General features: G+C 38.1%; 1 protein-coding gene across 1 annotated transcript; it reads right to left on the reverse strand.

Annotated features, from left to right (window-relative positions):
• Positions 1-7,466: 7,466 nt before the first annotated feature.
• Positions 7,467-16,924, reverse strand: LOC137266423 (excitatory amino acid transporter-like). Its single transcript, XM_067801914.1, has 8 exons — positions 16,732-16,924; positions 15,563-15,776; positions 14,645-14,835; positions 13,688-13,814; positions 12,761-12,994; positions 12,177-12,371; positions 10,454-10,588; positions 7,467-9,693 (listed from the first exon to the last, which is right to left on the reverse strand). Exons 1-8 carry the CDS (start codon positions 16,790-16,792, stop codon positions 9,531-9,533), a joined length of 1,320 nt encoding a protein of 439 aa, XP_067658015.1. The 5' UTR covers positions 16,793-16,924; the 3' UTR covers positions 7,467-9,530.
• Between the last annotated feature and the right edge of the window lie 1,192 nt (positions 16,925-18,116).

The following is an 18,116-nucleotide window of genomic DNA, read 5'->3' on the forward strand; positions in this document are numbered from 1 at the left end:
TCAATTCTGTGGTTTTCTTGGCACACATTAGTCGCTTGGAGGTGACCAGATTTTTCCACTTAAGGTATTGTAAACGAATATACTTTAGTGTAATATCGCTAAGTTAATTGTTTTGGATTTCAGGATTGGAATATAAACATTGGCTGGAAGAAAAGAGTAACGTTCAAATGTTAACAAGTCTTTCCTAGTCCTATAATAAAATGCCTTGGAGCTATTAAAACCACTAGGTCTGAATAAATTAATCTTTTCGAACTAGTTCTACCTTTAAGGCCACCCATTCAGTGTTAACAATTCCGGGTTTCTGAAGATATTACAAAGACCTAAACGATTTAACATGTGTTCGATAAAATTTAACTACCTATATTGATGGCAATGGTTCTTATTTTTGTTGTGTAACAGAGTTGTTTACAGTGTGAGATAATTTAACGTTTAATATGTTAGGTACAGCAAGGGTGTGCCAATGTTTAATCAAAGCGCTTCACCTTCTTAATTCTCAGAGGGTACCCTCCCGTTTCTCCGTAGATCACGTATGTTGGGGTAGGTACGCTAAGTTTACAGATGAATTGCAGAAACATCAGATGAACCTTTTCGATAATTTCCAGTGATTCATGTCCACAGATTTCACACCTATTACAGAGAATGGGAACAGCTATAGCATCAAAAGCCCGAATTAAACAGTCACTCGGACTGTTAATGTTTCTTGCCTTTTTAAGAGACAGAACATAGCCTTAGTTTCTGATCAATTAAAGTTTTGATATCGTGTAGCTACCTACCCACCATTGCGTACAGCTAATATAATAACCCCAGACCTTCTTTTGAATATGGCTCTATTTTTAAAGTGAAGAGTATATCCTTCAAGTTCTAAATCGTCAAACTGATCAGGTTTTGTTTATTGGAAGGCTGTGAAATGATAATTATCTATGAGTTCTTGCAGTTCTGGCTAGAGTAGCTTTGTCTGAGACCACGGACATTTAAAGTCATGAAGTTTATAGTGGGAGTATATTTTACTTTATCATCAGTGACTATCTGGGCCGGAGTGATATCATCTGTTTGTGCCCTATACACGGTATGGGTATCTAATACGGATTGACCGTATGAAACAGTGAAGTCACCGGAAGTGACACCGGCAAGTTCAGTACTAGTAATAGTCTCCAGTCACTGTGTCAGCTGAACACTCTGCACCACCCCTGTACCCCTATATCCACCTCGTTCTGGGTTTGTTTACAGTAAGGGCTGTGACAAAAGGGAAAGTGTCTGCACACGACGTGCACTCCGATGTTTGACTCTGAGGTTTACACTCGTTCACACATGGGCTCGATCCCGACCTCGATGGCTCACTAGCCTGGCGCTTTAGCCAGTTGGCCCACCGCGCTCATAACGTTCATGTTCATGTTCATGTTCATGTCACATAAATGTAACAAATATTTATGGTTTCTCAACATTACGCAAGTACTCTAAATTGAAACTAAAACGAGCTTTCTTCTTAAAACCAAATAGGTTTTCATTTGCCCATAGTAACAAAACTTGAAGATACATGTGCCTTTCGAGTGTCAGTTACATGATAAGAAATTGGTTAGTCTGTCATCCAGATCCTGAAACATGTATATCAACGAAATCCCACGCAGGTCTGGAAATTGTGGCAAGCTAGATTTCCACAGCGTCAGGAAAATGGAGAAAGTCTCAGGGCTCCTTTTCATAAGATTATATACGACCTTCTGTTTGTGAAATATGTTCATGTCTGAAACTAATTGCAAGGCTATAAATGGGTGAGTGAGTTCGGTTTTACTCCAATTTTAGCAATATTCTGCATCCATCAATATCAAGGTGGGGGACACTACAAATGGGCTTCAGATATTGGACCCATGTTTGGAATCGAGCCCCGATGAAAACATGTGTAACCCCAGAATACAAGATGTGAAATGGTTTGTTTACCAAATACTACCTACTTTAGACGTCAATGTATTTTATTGGCTTCATATGATCAAACAGCCTGGGTGTTACTCCAGACCAGTTTTCGCTTAAATACCTGTAGAATGAAAACGTCTCTCAATGCTTTCCCTAGGAGAACTTCTTATCAAACACGGGCTGTTCCCTTGTCCTTTACCAGACTAAATCAGTCCTATTGTTCACAAGACAGTATATACACCTTAATTTCAGTTCCAGTTGGGCAATTACATTTTCTAACATTACATTTCAGACGATTACAATTGTTTGCTGCTATGTCAGTTAGTGTTGTGTAAGTATTTAGTGTTTCCCAATGGCAATATCACAATCACAGTCTAAGTAAACTTATCCTCAGTACTTTTCTTTACACTCCACCACTGAGCCTAACAAAACCTTATGGGAGGTCGCGTCAGGTAACCTTTGAGATTGACCAATCAGAACACAGCTTACCAAATCGCGAAAGTGCACATTCGCACATATCTTTTGAACTTTTTATCTCGAAAAGGTTCGTACCCGAACGATTCTGAATGCTATTTAGCGTACGATCGCTTCATGGTGATGCGCACGGCGTACGTACAGCCATGACAACGGTGAGTAAACAGTCGCTGATGTTATCTTGCGGAAATATTAGTTAATGGTAACCATGCATGTCAACAGAACCCCCAAAGCGTATATACTGCAGATCAAACAACTGTGTTATATGATGATTTTTGTTTGTTGAGAGATCTTTGTCGGTACCCTGAATATTTTGAAAGTCCCTCCGATCCCTAAATAGTAGCCGTTGTCTGATTGGTTAAATCTATGTAACCGTCTCGCATTTCATTGGACTGTGATTGGTTGCTCAAAGGTTACCTGACGCGACCTTCTGCTAGGTTTTGTTAGACTCATTGGTGGAGTGTAACGAAATACACTGAGACTAAGTTTACTTAGACTGGCCACAATCATTTCTTGTAATAAACAATATGCATATAAACAATAAACAATAAACACATGCATTACACTCACTGGCATGCCAAACAAATATCTTCACACTCATGATCAGGACATGTAAACCAACAGACCAATACGAAAACTTCATACTGCAATATTTGTTCCAGGACAACAACGTTTCCAAGTTCTAGAAGTGAATGCTCACAGCTCGTCTGTCTCACAAACCCTCACCATCACAAGGGATAAATGTTTCAATGTGAAAACAATTAAGGATCTTCGTAAAACGTTCCCTTTCATTTAATTATTGGTCTTTTAAATGATATAATTAATTGATGATTTTTAAAGAAAAAAATGATCTGTCGGCAGATGTATCTCAATTATTGGTAGTTTATACTGGTTACTTACATTCTTAGTGGCTCTACCCTAAAAAGGGCGTTACAGCATTGAGATGGTACGTAAGTCCCAAAACATTCAAAGTCCCGAAACATATAGGGTAAATTTTAAATTACCAGATGGCTAAATGTCCCTTTCAGAGACAGAAGGGTCTATGGAGGCAGTAAATCCCCCATGGTCCCTAGTGTGGTGATCTACCCTTATATGCTGGCAATCAATAGCCCGTTTTTACACTATGTTGTCTCAAAATAGGTTTCTAATTCTAAAGACACTTGATTCTAGTTTTAACTCATTTTGTGATAATCCAGTAATTGTACTGTCTTCGTTCACCAAGTTTTATATATTATATGTATGTATTGTGGATTTAAAATCAGTTTTAGTCACAATATGGCTGAAATATTGCCGATGTGACGTTAGATCTTCAATCACGCACTTACTCACTAACTCACAATCCCACAATCAGACCATTTTCTGGTCCTTCAAGGCGTTCTGCCCATGACCACTTACCTTTGGTTTGTACGGCTTACAAAATGAGTTTGTTGTGCGAGGGAAAGTAGAACTGCCGATAGTCGTTTTCATGATAACGTCATATGTGTTGTTGCCCTACAATAGTGATGTTACCATCCGTGATTAACCACAGGCTACAGGTTGTGAGAGTGATGCCTATTATTACAGAGCGTAGTGGACTGGAAGAAGACACAATGCATTAGCAATAATTGCAGGATGAAAAAAACACTCATGCCTTCATTAAAAATAAGTACATGTACGAGACGTCTGGGGTTTAGTTTACGAGCCGCGGGTATAATTATCTGTAACGTTTGTTCCTTCAAGCATGAATCGAATCCATGATTCGTGTTGAAACATGTGAGTATGAGTATTGTCAGTTACATTTAAAAGATAGTGTACGTTCGAATTTCGTTATGGTGGTACTTGACATTGTAACCTGCGAAGGTCCAGTGGTAGCAGAAGCCCATGCTTGCCATAAAAGGCGCCCATGTTTGTCGTAAGAGGCGACTAACGGGATCGGGTGGTCAGGCCCACTGACTTGCTTGACACGTGTCATCGGTTCCCAATAACGCAGATCGATGCTCATGTTGTTGATGACTGGATTGTCTGGTCCAGACTGGATTATTTACAGACCACCGTCATATAGCTGGAATATTGCTGAATGTAACATAGTAAGAGTTAATACACAACATATTCCTACATACAGCTGCGGCTTAAAACGTACCGTAAAACTAATCATTTTGTATCACATAAACTATTTTATCAGGGAGGTTAAGAGAGGAAAAGACACTGTCTAAATGCATGTATAAGAAAACCATGATGCTGAGACTTGAAAACGTTGTGCCCCTTTAATGACTTTGTTTATCATATGTATCTGTATCTACCGGAACATCCAAAAACGCCGTTAGCATTATTTTGACTGCTTTCGCGCGTGCACCACAAATCGAATTTGAACAAACAATCTCTAAGCGCATGATTCACTACGGCAGATAAGAGCCCCAAACATAGAGTCTCTTACCTATAATATCTCACTCCTGGGCTGAATACAAATATACATACAGATACATGTAGAAACTCTAATATTCTGAAGACTATGAAAAGGTTAAGAATGAGGACTATGATTTATGGATATACAAATTCTTATTATTCAGTGACTGCGACGTTTCGACATAGATACTAATGTGGTTGTCAAGGAAATGGTACTGGGTAATGAATTTGGCAGGAATATATACAACGTATAAACAACTCATCGTCTTTTCATTCATAGTAACAACAATTCATGTATATATTCCTCCCAAATGTATTACCCTGTACCATTTGCTTGACAACGACATTAGTATCTATGTCGAAACGTCGCAGTCACTGAATAATAAGAAGTTGTATAATATTATCCATAAATCATAGTCCTCATTCTTCATCTACTCAACTTCTAGAATACCTATCAAAGAAATGAAAAGGTTGTTGAGGGATCTTTCCGTCCCATGAAGAGATAAACGTTTTCGCGTTTGCAGTGTAAACATCTTCCTAAACGTCTTCGTGTCATCACCATGTACAGCGTACTAGTTTTAACTTTTGTGAGAGACATTCAGAAGTTGAAGCAGTAACGAGGGATAACAATCGCTAAGTGAACAACTTCTACTCACAGAGATGGAGGTACTTATATTCATCAAGAAGTCAAACCCCAGCACATGCGTGCTTGATCCCATCCCCATCTCTCTGCTCTTGGGAAATGTTGACAACCTCCTACCCACACATACTCAACACGTTTGCGCACTGGTGTGATGCCATTGGCATTTAAATTTGCAATTGTGAAACATGTGCTGGAGAACTCATCTCTAGATGCGAATGTTTTGCGTGTGTCCACTCTGCTTTTCATTTCTAAGGTCATTGTGATGCAACTGTGTGTGACAGACTGTTGTATCACAACAGAGATCACCACTCATTATCACATGAACATGCACGCTGTTTTCGGAGAAATCCTGGAAGGATATCTGTTAAGCAGGCGTAAAAAGTGTGTTCTATAAGTTTTATAGTTTTTTGGAAGCCCTTGTTGGTGTTATTTACTATATATTCCCTGATTGATCTCAATACTGTTTGGACAGAGAAGAAGGTATTATTGAACTGGAAAATGTGTTGAGCAATATCGAGGGGCGACATGGAGACATGGAACTATTCTTAACATGAGATTTTAAAGCGAGGATTGGAAAAATAATGAAGAAATGGACTATGTAGCTCATGATACGCTGATGTATACAGACAGTTAACGGGGATATTAACTATATGTTCTGGAAACTGGTGTTGAACACTGCATGTGAAACTAAAAACACAGGAGAGCACTGATCTTGATATTTATAATGGTGACTCCAAGCTTATCGCAAAATCCAAAACAGGTTTAAAAGTAAAAAAGGACAAACACCGAGAAGAAAACAATTTAAACCATGTATGTGACAGTCAACTGCCAGAGATATGTGGAGTAATAAAAGGTTTAACTAATCTACAAATAATATTACAACAGATAAGTGGATCGAACACTATCAGACTGTAACAGTCAGTAATATGTCGGCTTTTGTAAGACATGCTGAAGAATATCTCGAAGTTTTGGAGGATAATGAAGAATATGCTGATGAACTGGACGGTGAAATGCCTCTCAAAGAGTCTGGACAGTCAATACCTGAGATTTTAGAAGCTCTTCACGAGTTCACTAGGAACCGGGACCGGATGGCATTTTTATTGAAATGATCAAGACCTCTATTCATTACATCATACCTTAGTTATTAGTCATATAGAATAAGGTTTTGGACCCCTGGGGGAGCTGCAGCTAATAGACGAATGTAACTAGGGAACCTATTTACAAAGATACAGAGGATTACAATTTGGGCGGAATTAAACAGCAAACTCAGTGAGTGAGTGAGTGAGTGGGTTAACGTCACGCAATGTCTCGACCATATCGTGACGAAAACAATCTACACATTAAAGATGGAAACATTTTGAAGAGTAAAACCAGTCTACCAAGGACAGTAAAATAACTATATTATCAGAGAAATAAACGTAAAACCAGTAATCAAATATATATCATTTCAATGTAAGAAAATACAATATAAAACACATAGGCAAACTACACTAGGAACAAGCAGGTGACTGAAGTTTATATTCAACTCCAGGTAAGAGTTTCATCTTCCAATGTACAGAATAATCTTCCCAGGTAAACTGGTAGGATGTGTGGAGCTTACTTGATAACGCTAACAGGGAGACTTAGAGTTGTTACATCAGGAAATTTAAGCTTGGATTCGGTCATGCTTGGATTGCAAGGAGTAGGATGTGTGCAGACGTTTATAACCATATTTACTCAACGACTTGGAAACACAGTTACAGAATTGACAATCTTACATCAGCAATAATCACAAGCTTGAATTTTATTGTCGGCCGAAATATTTACTGCAACCTGAAAAATGTTTATCAACGTAAAAAATTCGTCTTTGAAGAAATAAACATGTAAAATGCAATACGAAAAAAAAGTTTGAGGACTGAAACAGGAAAATACGATAACACACCGAAACAGGATCGTGTTTGTGAATACTGCAGAACAAATAATAATTTTGTCTTTGAGGATGAAGCTGTGTGACATCTAGAGAAGAAGACACATCAACGAACATTACTTCGTCAAGGTGCAAAGATAACAAACAAGCGCGGAAACTGGGCACATTTGTATATTTCAGCTCCTCACATTATAAGAAAGTTATTACAAAATGGTGTATAATTATCATCATAAAATGCATTTGTAATATAGCATAACATATCAAAATGTGTAACGATGATTGCGAAGCCTTGTATTCATATCAATATTCTTGTATTAGAGTTGTGTTTAAGCATGTTTATAATTTCTTTGTGTCTAATGATTTTTTATACAAATACCAGTGTGGCTTCCGGAGAGGCCATTCTACCGTGCAACAACTTGTAGATTTTATCATCAAATTTGTACATCACTTGATAACAAAGAATACTATTGTATGGTCTTTTGCGATGTATCAAAGGCTTTTGATAGAGTTTGGCACAGAGGGTCTGTGCTTAAATTAGAGATGTATGGATTTCGTTGAAAGCTCCTTGATTGGTTTAACAGTTATGTAAATGGTCGAAATCAGCCAGTTTTTGTTAATGGGTCGCTATCCAAGCCTGTGGTCATGAAAGCAGGAGTTTCCCAGGGATCAATTTTAGGCCCTTTTCTTTTTACTGTGTATGTAAACGAGATAGTCGATAAGCTACATTTTATAACTCGACTTTTCGATGACGACACTTTATGTAGGAACATTTTCAAAGGACAAACGGTTGATGGAGAGGATCATTAATGAAAAGTTTGAACTCTTAAGTGATTGGGCAAAGGCCTGGTTAATTTCGTACAATCCGGAAAAAAACTGAAGCTATATTACATGTATTTACTTTGAAAGATGTCAGAATTGACAACAATTTGAAGTTCGATACCTGCAATATAAAAACAGTCCACCTGCATAAACAATTGTGTTGAACCTTCACGTCTAATTGAGGCTAGCATCGTCATGTTGAAAACATTGTCCAAAAACATCTAAAATGATTGGTGGATTTCGGAAATTAAAGTTCATACTAAATAGAACTACACTATCCAAAATATACACTGTATTCATAAGACCACACCTTGAGTACGCATGCGAGGTATGGGATGCATGTTTGCTTGAACAATCCAATAGATTGGAGAAACTCCAGCTTGAAGCAGCTCGCATTGTTACCGGTCTTCCAAAATACGCATCTTCCCGTTCGTTGTTCTACGAAACCGGGTGGGATGAACTTTCTGAGATGAGTAGAAAACAAAATTAACATTATTTTATAAAATTCAAAACACAAAATTCTGTCACCAGACTTTCTTCAAGATTTACTCCCACCTGTAGTCGGCAACCAGACAAGTTATGAGTTAAGAAATTCTGATAACTTTACTCAACCATGTATTAGACTGAGGTGCTCAACATCATCTTTTATTCCATCAACAGTTAAACTATGGAATAATATTCCCTTAGCCATTAAAAACTGCAACTCTGTTTCGCTGTTTAAATCATCTATCCAAGTGAAAGGAAAATGCGCACCAATATATTATTCAAATGGAATAAGGTCACTAAATGTTTTGCACACTAGATTAAGATATAAGACGAGTACACTCAATTATGATTTATTCAGGGTAAATGTAAAAAATGATGTCAATGTGGCCACTGATGCCAGAATGTTTTGCATTACTTTCTTGAAAGTCCTTTATATACTATTCAGGGACATAGTCTGTTAAAATCTTACAAAATATTGTTAACAACAGAACACTGATTGATATTAATCTCATCTTATATGGCAATGCAGGTCTCTCAATTACTGAAAATCAGAATGTTTTCAAATGTGTACATATCTATATCTCACAAACAAAACGCTTTCTTAGGATATGTACAACAGATGTTAACTATCCTCTGTCTGTCTCTTGTGTATGTTGTAAGATGAATTTGTAATTATCGGGAGAGGGCTTTTCTAATTTGGATAACTTGTGCCCAATCCTTTTCTTAATGAATAAAATATGTTTAAATCAAATCAATTGTATGAACGTTATTTTGTATGTCACAGTACATATTACATAACGAGAAGACACGCATTCCTTTCTCCTGTTGGAACCATACCATACTGGATCTGAAATCAATGTGGTTAGATACAATCATTAGGCAATAAGACCTGCTAGACAGAAAAGAGGTATTATATTATACTAGTTCAGTCGTGGGATGATCATCTGCAGAGCTGCAAAGTGACATTTCTGGTCCCATCTCTACGTTAACGTCAACGTCAGCTTGCGGAAAGAAGTGATCCAACATGGCGGCTGTCAGGCAATCCCCTATGATATTTACGACTGTGCGCACCCGGCCCCTGTAGAGTATATGACGCAAGACATTACGATCTACAAAACAGTGGTAGACGCTGTATTTTTGTTAACTGGAGATGTGTTTCTGAAGAATGTGTGGGGGTTCTTGATGATTCTTCTATCTAAAGTCATTTGGACATTATTTTTAGACATTAGGAACTCTGGAGGCTCTCTTTACTTCGGAAAACGTCTCTTTAGGAGATTAATTTCTCAGAAGAGGTATTGTTCTAAATACATCAAGACTTTTATCGGTATTGTGTAGTTATTAATCCACCCCCTTTGACCATTTCACAGAAAATCATCACCTTGTAGGTAAACAGTCCTGAGACTTCCTTCCATCATAGAAGCAATAAACGTCTTGCTACCTTTGCAGGAATTCTTTCATATGGATGCCTACACCCCATGTTTGGTTTCAGGCACTGCTTGAATTACTCAAATCAAGCCCGATTTAAGTTACGAGCAAAAACACTTGTCTATCGTTTTACATAAATCTAGTTTATAAAACATAAACGATAGATATATCAAGTCAAATGTAGGAATGTAAGCAGATGATATCAGGTGGCAGCTGTTTTGGAAATAATAAGGCAGTTCTGGGTATCATCATCCATGTAACGCTGAGATGCCACATTTTCATTAACCAGTGTTGTTCTCAAAAGCTCAAGGAGAAAAGGAAGAACTGTTTACGCGACACTGAGTCGTTAGCTCCATAAACAAGTGATATAGAAGGCATAGACCAGGAAAGATCCTGGGATGTATGATACGTACAAGAACCAGTCCACCGCAAGCAGGATAGAGATGCTCTCAACAGGCAGACCGACAGATGACAGGATGACCATCAATGTCACAATAGCAGCGTTTGGAATCGCTGCCACACCCACACTTGTCAAGACTGTACACAGACTGAAACAACACGTGTTCGTGACACTTGTCTGCAAGGCAAAGTCTTAATTATTATATCAACTTGTCACCGTTATACCAAGGTTTGTTCAGGTAGTGAATGGTATTTTTCGTATTTTGAGCATTTCTCCAAATGTGAATGTTAAGAGGATAACAGCAAAGAAACCACCTACATAGTGGCAAACCCACTTTTTATCAGTGAGAGACAGTCGTATTCTTTTGGGCTGCAAACCCCCTGTAACTAGTGTCTATCCAGCAGACTTGTGAAAGGGTAACGAGCCAATCCATCAGTATAGGATGAAACAGTGAATCTATTCCCCTAGGGTATATAGTCTATAGGTTGCTTGTTTCCTGTGCCAATTCGGAATTCTCGAAAGTTAACAAGAATTGTGAATGTGACGGTGTAATGCTGAAAGTAAATTAATCTTGGATGTAAAATTAAATTTGACAAGAAAACAAAGTCATCAATATAGCCGGAGTGGCAAAATTCTCTTCGTGAATATGTCTACTACTTATGATGATGATGTCGATAAAGTGGAAGGAGAACATTGACAATATTTTATTCAGAATACCAAAACTGCCAGTACACCAGTACACCAGTACACCAGTACACCAGTACACCAGTACACCACCTGACCAACCAGTGATGCGTTTGGTGAGGAAATATTCAAAGGTTTTACAGTTCTGCTCAGGAAAACAACAATACTGCCACATTCAGTCAAAGTCAAATTTGTTGCCATGGAAACGCAAAATATTATTGTATTCAGAATTCCAAAACTACCTAAAGGCACCAGTACATCACTAAAGCTATCTATGTGCCAAGTTTAGTTAAGAACTAGTGGACGGTTTTGAAGTTCTGGTCTGGAAAAGAGCACGTCCACCAAATTCAGTCTAAGTCAAACTTGTTGCCATGAAACTCAAAAACATATTTCATACAGTATTCAAAATCTACTGAAAGACACTAGTACACAACAGATCTATCTATGTGCCATGTTTGTTGAAGAAATATTGAACGGTTTTAGAGTTCTGCTCCAGAAGGGACATATATGCAGGAAAGGACGGACGGACGGACGCACGTACGGGTCTATATTAGTATCCCCTGCAAAACGTGTTGCGGGGGATAATAAAGAGTAGAAAACTTCGATCATAGAGCGTCTAAATACTTTGGGAATCTGATGAAAAACAATGATGTCAAATCTATTTAGGACAGAAATCACACACAAAAGATCACCATTTGCGCCAAATATATCGAAATATTTCTGAACTTCTCAACATTCAGTTTGAAATCATTTATCAGCTTGGAAACTCACCAGTTTTACATAAAATTGTTATCAAATTTGAAATGGTACTGTAACAGTTCTACAGTACATGGTGAGTGAGCTAGTTAGTTTACAATGACATGTCTGACATGATCCTGACCACCAGATCCCGTTAGTCGCCTCTAATCACTTCTAATCAGGATGGTCACCTGTCTTAACAGTAAAACATAGTAACACGGTCAAATAACAAATACCATATATATGTGAAGATAATATTAGAGTTTCATTTCAAGCCATAGATATTTGTATGTTTTGCTGATGTGCTGTTTTACCTTAGAAGAATCACCTCAAAGAAGTGCAGGGATATCGCATGCATCTGGGCGATGTAGAAAGCCGATACCACATAAAAGATTGCCGTACCATCCATATTGATCGTAGCCCCAAGAGGAAGTACGAAGCGAGTAATGGCATTGTTCATCTTCAGGTTATCTTCGCAGCATTGGATAGTTATTGGCAGTGTGGCAGAGCTGAATGAGACAAAATATAGTTTACATGTATGTTGTTTCACGCCGCACTATTACAATGTTCCAGTTATATGACGAAGGTTCGTAGATTATTGGCCAGACCAGATCTGGACCAGACAATCCTGTGACTACATGAGCATCGACCTACGATGGCGTGTATCATCCCAGTTGGTGAGCATGTCCGGTAAATTGAAGAAAAAGACGTACATACCTTCTCAGTGTGGCAATAATATTCTTCAGGAAATATCAGTTATAATTATGAGTTTGTAAACACAAAAAGCAAATTGCTTCTTTTGAGTCTTTGTATTTATTTTAATATGACAGGGTTGCTTCGAAAGGGAACTGACGAGGGACTGCGATACAGACAGCACTATATAGCCAAAGTGCTTTACCTGGAAGCAATGGCAAGAGCCGTGACGATCGCTTGTGTCATTCCTCGGATGACTGTGAACGGGTTCCTCCTAGTTACGGCAAAATACAACAGAGGTAGGAGTATCAGAACATGGACAGTGGTTCCAGCAATGATAGTTGTTAGATAGATGGCGAGTTGTTGGGCCGTGCTTATCAGATCCTCCACAGATAACACCTTCCCTATGATCAGAAACATTATCCCCACTGGAGAATACCTGCAACAAATATGATAGAAATTACGCTGACGTACACGTTCTAATCCAACTGTAGTTAAAGCAGGACCTCGGGTGAATCGAGCTTGTTTGGCTTCCCTGGGCTGGGGTAGCATCTGGGGTAGAATAGGCCGTCAGCAACCCGTTTGTCAGAAAAGGCGACCATGCTTGTCGTAACACTCGACTAACGGCATTGGGTGGCAGGCTCGCTGACTTGGTTGACACATGTCATCGGCAATTCTCAATAGCACAGATCGATGCTCATGTTGTTGATCACTGGATCGTCTGGTCCAGACTCGATTATTTACAGACCGCCGCCATATAGCTGGAATATTGCTGAGTGTGGCGTAAAACTAAACTCACTCACTCTCTACCCACCCATAGCTAGTTATTTATATATTTTTATACAAGTAGAACCTTCTTCAGAAGAACTGTTTCCGAATAAACCAATGGTTAAAAGTTATTGTTAGTTGTTTAAGAACGATTTTTCAATTTTAAAACAATATAGGAATATGATATATTTGTGAGGGAGAGAGCGACAGGGAGATGGAGAGAGCGAGAGAGAGTGTGGAATATTATCAAGATGATAAATAACAGCAATTTGTATGTAGTTACAATATGTTTGCTACCAAACATTTCAAAATGTTAGAGACTATTGCGTGTCTTTCACACCTGACTGTGAACCATTATACTCACCACATCACAAGCAACACCATTCGGATAGTTATATCGTTCAGTGTTAAGAAGAACTGCAAGACGATCTTTCCCTTGTCTCCAAGTCGACCAAGGATTACTCCAAAAATCATGAAGTAGCTTAATATACCTGAATGTAAAGTTGTAAACGAGAATCACGTGAAGCACATGACCTAGCTCCCATTTTTTGCAGTAGAGAAACAAGTTGAACATCTATGTCATTCAATTATTTTTCCTTACTCCACATGCATATTGTACATTTTAATATACAAGTCATGCACTTAGTTAAATGCACTATGTGTGACATTGTGTAACATTACATAATACATTGACTTGATTAGATTCTGCGCTCTACTCTTATCCGTTAAGCGATGATGCGTTTTGATTTCTGTTTGGATGGACATGATTTTAAACTATTTCCCAGCCTTGTAAAATGTGATATACAAGGGAGTTTTCAAGCAGTGTTTAACCACTACTGCATTTATATCACGCAGGACTGCATGGATTCTTAGTTCTCGTTTTGACATATATTTCCTTTTCCTTTTTCTATTATTAAGTCAGGTGATGAAAATCGAAAAAGTGCATGTTCAGGATAGCATGGTCAATATACCCAATCATCTCTATGTTCATAGTCAGTTTCACCTTTTCATTTCAAGGCTACTGCATTTTCAGAACGTTTAGTCTGACAGATAAATAGACACATGGATTTCATTAAGCATTCCTAGAGTATACCCTGTGTAATAGAAATCAATAAATTTCACTTATTCACACATTAAAAGAATGGTCTTTGATAGACACTGACAAAAGTTGCAAATGGTTCGCAGCCAGATGGGAGCATGTTCTGCTTTGTAAAAGATTATACGAGTACCCCACTGTTATGCAGTACAAACAAGTCTTCTTGTTGATTGTATTATGCTTATCAATGGTTTGTAACAGTTGACCAACTGAGTATTATCATACCTAACGCGTTCATCCCTGGCTTGTAGACGGACGTCGGTGTCCATGTCTCATCTTCTGTGGCGTCTGTATTATTACTTGAGTTTCTCCCATTGATATGTTCATGTTGGGTAACAGTCTGTTTGTCCAGTTTCACGTACTTTGTGCCACTCATTACAAATGTTGCTTGAACTATGTTATCTGGGATGATATTCCTTGAACAGAAAATAGTACATTATTATCACAATGTTCCACTTTATCAAATGTTACATCAGGGGTGAGTGACGAGCGTAATGTTTATGATCAGTGTGTCCAGTTTCACATACTTAGTGCCACTCATTACAAACTCTGCTGGAACTATGTTATCAGGGAAGAGATTCCATGAACCTGGGCGGTGCAATAGCTAAGTGGTTAAAAGCGTTGGCTCGTCGCGCCGAACACCCGGGTTCGTACCCCCTCATGGGTATAGTGACGCCAATTTCTGGTATTCCCTGCCGTGATGTTGCTGGAATATAGCTAAAGGCGGCTTGAAAACCAAACACAGTCAGTCAGTCAGTCAGTCAGTCAGTCCTTGAACAGATAATAATATATGTTCGCTATGTTCCACTTTATCAAAATGTTACATTCGGGTCAGTGATGAAGTCATATGTGTGTTTTGTTGCAAGGTTCAAGAAGCGTTCGGTTTAGAATTAGTCGTTTATGTCTGCCATGAGTTCGTGGGTGCTTGCTCATAATATCATCTACTGGATGTCGGGCTCAGAAACGTTTTCGGACAGCCATTATATGGCTGGAATTATAAAGCATGTGTGAGCACAAACTAATATACACATATCCTATCAATACTGAGATACAAATGGTAGTAGACTAATATTTCCTGCGTAGTAGTAGTAGTAGTAGTAGTAGTAGTAGTAGTAGTAGTAGTAGTAGTAGTAGTATGTTAACCTTACTAAATCCAGGAACACATCTTTTGCAGATTGCGATGGCGTATTGTCTACAGACTTGACAGTGATGACGGCGTGGTTGATCACATGACCTGGCTTGATCGAGATGGCGACGATGATGCCGACGAGAGTTGCAACCATGGTGGTGAAGATGTAGTAGCCGATGGTGATCAAGCCGATCTTGCCTGCAGACTTCCCATTAAGGTTTGCTAGCCCTAACGAAAGGTTGATTGTGAGGAATTAAAATGATTGGATTGTAATCGTGGCTGTAAGCACATGTAAGTGAGTATAGTATAACTGACTTATAGTACAGTGAGTATAGTTTAACTCACTTATAGTACAGTGAATATAGTTTAACTCACTTATAGTATAGTTTAACTCGCTTATAGTACAGTGAGTATAGTATAGCTCCCTTATAGTATAGCGAGTATAGTTTAAGTCACTTATAGTACAGTGAGTATAGTTTAACTCACTTATAGTATAGTGAGTATAGTTTAACTCACTTATAGTACAGTGAGTACGGATGAGAACTGTAATCGATAGGCTACTCGAAGAACCCAAACAGTTGTAAATCAATAACATAAAAGGCTACTTTGAAACCCTGGCTGGAACCTGCCGACTTTCGATTAATGAGTGCTCTGTTTTATATGCTAATACCTATTTTTCATTTGTTTGACAGTACTAGTCCCTTAACCCTAACCATGAATGGCGTCAAGAATTTGTAAAACTCATTTAAGAAAGCGAAAACGCGTGGCGATTCAAAAGCCCACCTTAGTATCTTGTGCTGTAGAGATATGTTAGTCAGTCATGACGTAAGTTGTCTCCGTGAACAGCTAGCGATCAATTACTGATTAATATTGATTGATTGGTTTATTGTCTAACGCCATGCTCAGCAATATTCTAGCTATATGGCAGCGGTTTGTAAATGATCAACACCCTGATTATCTATATATGCAATAGCAATTTAACATAACAATTTAACAGATAGGATGGATAAGATCATATCACATTACATAACAAAAACTATATGAAATTGATAGACATAACAAAAATCATGAAGTTGATAGGTGGTGCAAGAAAGGCATATTGTAGGAAAAAAACAACACTTTTAAGAATTTTTGTTTGTATGTGACAGAAGTGGTGATAGTAGAGATATGAACAGACTATTACCAGTAACTATGCTTGTCGCCATCAGGGGCAGAATAAGCATCTTCAACATTCTGAAAAACATCTCCCCAGGAAAGGAGATGAGGGTGACCACATCAGGAGAGGGGTTCAGAGGACGACATAGCAGTCCTATTGTAACACCCAGAATAACTGAAGTGAGGTTTGCTATCAGCAAAACATTCTTTCGCAGACATGCCAGTACCTGAAACATGACTTTAATTAATTCAAAGTGTTTAGCTACAGTTAACATATATTAGATTTAAAACAATTAAATTTTATAATTAACCTTCAAACAATTAAATTTGTCACTTGATGCTTTGAAGGAAAGATTTATACAAACCTTTGACATTCCTGTAGGCGTGGATGTGTGGGTCTGTTATCTACAATGGAATTTCATTTAATGGAAATTATTTACATACATACAATATTAATTTATAAACCCCATAACACGACTACTATTCATCTCCCCTGTACAAAGTACCCAACAGTGTTACTAGTGAGAGGAAAACTGTTGAATAAGGGAATAGTTTATATAAAACATAGAATCAGTTTGTTATCATATCAAAACAGTTCTTTATCCTCTTCTTTTTCATCACTTATTAATTCAACTAAAGTATCTTTATATTTATCTTCACCCTTTTGTACAATCGCAGTTTGTGATTTAACACCAAGTGAAATACCAATACGACCAAGACATAAAGAACTAACATCAACAACCCCTGAATATTTTGACCCTCTAACAAGAAGTCAACAAATGTTATTCTGATCAGGTTCTCTCCCATTTCCATTAGTGGATGATAACCAGAAATTTTCCCATTTATTATTATTGGTTACTTTTATCGTTACTTGAGAGGTAACTATGTACCCTTGAGACGTGGTTCGTACTTACCACTATCCGAGTAATTTTAAAAAAAAACAAGCCATGGTTAATGCTAAAAACCGTGGCAACAATTGTATGAGGATAGAGATAAGATCCGCTAAATTTCCACCTGAAAAACATTCTGATAGACTTTCCAGTTATCCAGAAGGTGATGGTATCAATTGGGAAGGTATAGATGAACCCACCCCCATCTCTCATGACCGGGTTGCTGTTCCGGTAAGAAGATCAACACCCTTGACATGCGGGGTGTTGTAGTGACTTGAAATAATGACAGCTAGTATAGACAACTTGTTATCGAGTGATAAATTATGACAGTTAAAATCCTCAATGGTAGAAGAATTATAAAGCCTCATACCAAATTTGAAACGAATAGATGTTATAGTTTTAAAGTAGAGTTACCAAACACCGTCCCACCATTATCTGCCAGACTATACTTCGTAGCGATGGACATAAGATAGAGGGGTTGACTATAAATAAGACGTCTCTATCACCAATGGATACAAAATGA

This window comes from Haliotis asinina, chromosome 15 (assembly GCF_037392515.1).
Source record: "Haliotis asinina isolate JCU_RB_2024 chromosome 15, JCU_Hal_asi_v2, whole genome shotgun sequence".
NCBI classification, from domain to species: Eukaryota; Metazoa; Mollusca; class Gastropoda; order Lepetellida; family Haliotidae; genus Haliotis; species Haliotis asinina.

Excerpts from the sequence above, each read along its gene's own strand:
- LOC137266423 (XM_067801914.1), bottom strand. The coding sequence starts at position 16,792 with ATGTTTTTCAGAATGTTGAAGATGCTTATTCTGCCCCTGATGGCGACA. Across the intron at positions 15,777-16,731 it reads GGCGACAAGCATAGTTACTG|GGCTAGCAAACCTTAATGGG; the intron begins GTAATAGTCTGT and ends ACCTTTCGTTAG. Across the intron at positions 10,589-12,176 it reads TTTGAGGTGATTCTTCTAAG|TCTGTGTACAGTCTTGACAA; the intron begins GTAAAACAGCAC and ends GTGTTGTTTCAG.